The 4,545-nt window shown below is 37.7% G+C and overlaps 1 protein-coding gene across 1 annotated transcript; it reads left to right on the forward strand.

Annotated features, from left to right (window-relative positions):
• Positions 1–2,812: 2,812 nt before the first annotated feature.
• Positions 2,813–4,126, forward strand: CPR123 (cuticular protein RR-2 motif 123). Its single transcript, XM_028312490.1, has 4 exons — positions 2,813–2,872; positions 2,955–3,518; positions 3,723–3,889; positions 4,033–4,126. Exons 1-4 carry the CDS (start codon positions 2,813–2,815, stop codon positions 4,100–4,102), a joined length of 861 nt encoding a protein of 286 aa, XP_028168291.1. The 3' UTR covers positions 4,103–4,126.
• Positions 4,127–4,545: the final 419 nt, after the last annotated feature.

A 4,545-nucleotide genomic window follows, 5' to 3' on the forward strand; every position in this document is an offset into this window, starting at 1 on the left:
TAAAACAATTTTCTTAATTCCTTATTTACCTCTATTTAAAGTTTTCACTTTATCGAGTCAATGGTAGCTTCAGCACTAACTTTACATAGTTTGGGACAAGAAGGCACTGATATTAAAAAATCAAATACATACCTGTTTATAAAAAGTCAAAAATTGTTCCAACATTATTTTAACTCTACCACTGCCTCGCAATAATAAATGGACCAGTTGCAGTGCTGAGAAAAGGTAGCCCAAGAAACTTATCTTTATAGAACCACGTATAAATAACTATGACGAGGATAAATTAATATCAATCGTTAAGAGACCATGATTGATTAAAGTCATTACTCACATCTTAAGCTTCTTTCTCTACAAACTACATGATCTACCCATCATCTCGTAAGATTTTATAAATGTAGATCAATGAATAATTTATTAAAATCATGCGTGTTTTATGATTTACTATATGTATATGATACCTTAACCGATTGATTAGTTGCATAACAAAGTTCCCAGTTACTTGCCTAATCTTGATTTTAGATGAACGAAGGAAATCCGTTTCCGTGACAGTAGAAAGTTATCGGGTTGCATACTAATATAGTCCTTTCAGTGCACGTCGTAAGTATGTTAAAGTAGGCTTACTTTAACATACTTACGTACGACGACTTATTTATACCATTACTTACTGACCCACACGAATGAATATCTTAACAAGAAATTCAAGAGTTCTAGGGAACCGAAATAGAGATGCGAACTCGGGCCCGGTGCCCTTTTCGTCACCCTCTGGGCCCGGGTCAGCGAGGAATGCAACTGAGCCCGGCCGGGTTAAAAACATACCGGGTTGCAATCTCTAATTGGAATTCCCGGGCCCGGTGGGTGCTTAAAAGGGCGCCGGGCCCGTGCGTTTGCAATCTCTAAACCGAAGATCATTAAAAATATTGCATTAAAATCGCATATTTCCAAATATACAATCACCGATGCAGACTCACTTACAGCGACTCATATTGACACAATTAATGCATAATTTGGTGGTTGCGACACAGAGTTCACGGCTTGCGAGAAACGGCAATGCGTATTGTGTCAACTTTACTCTGGTTTTAGTACAAAAAGTTTATCGAATGCGGCATTGTACTCGATTTACATAGAACTAAATCAGGGACGATATCTAATAAGGCCTTTCTGAATTGAGATTTTTCACTTGACTCCTCATCCGGATGGATGCAGGCCGCTACTAACCGTGCAATGTGGAAGTTATTGGGGGAGGCCTATGTTCAGCAGTGGACGTCCTGTGGCTGAAATGATGATGATGATGATGAGATGTGCTCCTCATTTATTCTAATTCCTTGTAGCGGAGTTTTGGGTTGACACTGTGTAGGTTTGTTGTCGACACGATAAGAAGAAGAATCTTCTAATCAAGTATAAACTTGTCATTTTAAATTCATCCTCGAGTAAGATGATCATATTGATCATGCTCAAGCTGGAAATCTTAATTATTATTATTTTCTTTTACACCCGTATTCACAAACGATGCTTGCTTAAGTGTAGCAGCAAATCGGACGTACAGCGTTGAATGGAACTCTGTAATTGGTTCGTGTGTCACTGTGCGTCCACGCGCACTGTGAGATCTCATAGTAATGTTTGTGAATACGGGCGTTGGTTTCTTTTCTCCTAATTTTTAGGGTGGGTTTAATAAAAGCTTTATTGCACACGAAAAAAGAATTGCCGTACAAAAGGCAAACTTAATGCCTCATGGCACTCCCAGTTGACCTTTGGGCCGAGCAGAAAATTTGAGTTGGCGGTGCAAAAATAACTCAGAAACCGGCCCGGCTTATTTCTTGTCTAGGTATTCAAGTCACAAAAGACAACGTAAACTCAAAATTGTCGATAGGATTATTAAATTCGACCAGTTAGTTGCAGAAACTCAAATAAAGCATTTTACAAAGAACTTGTACCTACTTATTGGCAGCTTATAATCTTGATAAAAGAAATGAATTTGTTTCATAACCGAGCAATATTAAAATAGAATTGTTATCTTTTGACGTAATAGATCAAGCAAATGATGTCATAATAAAGCAGGCCGATTGATTTTAATAATTGAGTTTGCTTATAAAAGAACGAGAATAATTTAAATGGCTGATGACAGTTGGTTTTAAAAAAAAAATTTACAATCATGAATAAAACAATTTAATAAAAATATAGTGTCAGATGCAAGGTCGTAGTTTGATTCCCGAGGCGATAAAAATTTCGGCAATAGGCAATTATTAATATAAATAATAACTTTATTTTATTCAGTACACTTACATATTATTTTTATTACATTTGACATCATACAGTTACAACTTTCATCTGCCTGTTTTAAGTGTGCAGCTAAGTTTCAATCGCTTTTAAATTTTAAAAGCTATCACTATAATTTAATTGTCACGCATGATACTGCAGATCTATCATCATTAATAATGATTTCGCAAAATATCTCTATTCAAATTAATAACTTACGTAAATTTTATTCCAGTAAAATCGTTTCTGAAACTGCTAATAGTGTAATATAATCTAGCAACCAAACGCGATTATTTTTAGCATAGGTAACTTACACTTATTTTATTTAGATGATCATTATAATAATAAAGATGTTCCAAAAGTAGGCATTTGCAAATTTATGTACTAGTTTGTGCACCAGTTAGTATATAGATTTAGACAACCTTCACATTGGTTACGTAAATTACGTCATACATAGGCTGCGCGCGCGCCGGGTTTCAAACATGACGCCCCAAGCGGTAACAAATTGATTCAATACCTACTCTCGTAACGTCTCTGGTATATATTGAGGTAATAACCTATGTTAATTCATCAGTTCTATCGCGGAAGTCAAAGGAGAAAGATCGAAATGTTAGCTAAAGTACGTGTATAGTACACAATCGTATCATTGTTTTGTATTAAACATCCTTTCACCTATTTAAATTAATCCTTTCAATTTGCAGATCCTAGTTTTTGCTGTGGTCCTGGTGGCTGCTTATAGTGAGGAGCACTACACCCTGAAAACACACATCCAGCATGAGGAACCAAAGGAGTACAGGCATAGCTACGAGCATCTGCCTTTGAGGCTGCATCAAGAAGCAATCAAGGAAGTCCAGTACCAAGCTCAGCCTGAGGCTCATGGTCATGCCTACTCATCTCAGAGCATTGTGCATCAGCAGGGTGAACAGCAAGAATCCCACGGAGCTGAAAACGCAGCGCCCGTTTACGAGTACGGTCAGAGCTCAGAGGAGATCGGTCTTCAGCAGCAAAACTATCACAAGATCCAAGCTGTTCAGTATGCCTCTCCAGACCACCATGAAAGCCAGGCGTACCACGTACCTGAGTCTCACCAGTCTCACCAAGTCCATCAATCTCATCACGCTATCCCTGTGCACTCCGCTCACGAATCTCTGAGCCACCACCAAGCTCCTCAATACCACCAGGCCGCGTACCATCACCAGCCCGAAGCTCACTCAGCCCACTCCGCCCATTTAGCTCACTCTCACGACGAACCCGTTGACTATTACGTGAGTAGTCTTCGTTAAAACCAAATTAGTACGGACGGCAGATTCCCAATTTATGGCAACTTTCCACTCGTTTATTCGAATCATGACTGTAGCTATTTTGATCACGTCTGCTCTATGCATGTGTAATGGGCTGTTATGTAAATTAACTGTGGTGAGATCCCATATTAATGTACTTTATTTATTATAATACTTTTGCTCTTCCAGGCGTACCCGAAGTACCAGTATGAGTACAAAGTGGAAGACCCTCACACCGGAGACAACAAATTCCAGCATGAGGTGAGGGATGGGGACGTCGTTAAGGGAGTTTACTCTTTGCACGAGGCTGACGGATCAGTCAGAACTGTTGAGTACACTTCGGACAAACACAACGGGTAAGACTCTAGATTCAAATCTTAACGCGTTTTTATATGTTAATCTGTCTGTAAAGTGCTAAACTAAGCCATATTTGAATGATGTCTTTGTCGTGAGACAAAGCTTGTTCTACGTTTATAACAACTTTCTTGCTTTATTTCAGATTCAATGCTGTAGTGAAACACTCTGCCCCCGGTCAACACGTGCATATTGAAAGCCATCATCGCAACTAAAATTTAAGTTCGCATGCCTCAAGACTGACGTTGTGTTTTGTATATTGTTACTAAATGTGTAATCATTGTTAAATATTAGTAAATTATTGTCATTCTACATCTTCTTTATTTATTGAAATTCCTTTTCGAACCGTGTTTTATGCGCGTGCGAATTATGTGCTTAATGATGATCATATATTAGTCTATTGATTGATGGATTCTTTGTTTTATATTACTAAACGGCTGTAAAATATTAATAATATAAAACAAAGAATCCATCAATCTAATTTAAACGGCTGTAAAATATTAACAAGAAAACATGATTACCGGTAATGACTGGTTTATCGCAATACTCGTAATTGGAATTGAAAACAAGACAATTAATTTTAGTTAGAATTCAGCTAAAGCTGTAGTCACACAGTTGGGTTGTAGTTATTTTGTATGACTTGTGATTTATTACTTGA

This window comes from Ostrinia furnacalis, unplaced genomic scaffold (genome assembly GCF_004193835.3).
Source record: "Ostrinia furnacalis isolate ACB-3 unplaced genomic scaffold, ASM419383v2 OfSCF3968, whole genome shotgun sequence".
Taxonomy (NCBI): Eukaryota; Metazoa; Arthropoda; class Insecta; order Lepidoptera; family Crambidae; genus Ostrinia; species Ostrinia furnacalis.

Bases quoted from the DNA above. Each gene is read 5' to 3' on its own strand.
- CPR123 (XM_028312490.1), top strand. From the start codon at position 2,813: ATGTTAATTCATCAGTTCTATCGCGGAAGTCAAAGGAGAAAGATCGAA. The intron at 2,873-2,954 runs GTACGTGTATAG...TTCAATTTGCAG, and splicing joins AGATCGAAATGTTAGCTAAA to ATCCTAGTTTTTGCTGTGGT. The intron at 3,519-3,722 runs GTGAGTAGTCTT...TTGCTCTTCCAG, and splicing joins ACGAACCCGTTGACTATTAC to GCGTACCCGAAGTACCAGTA.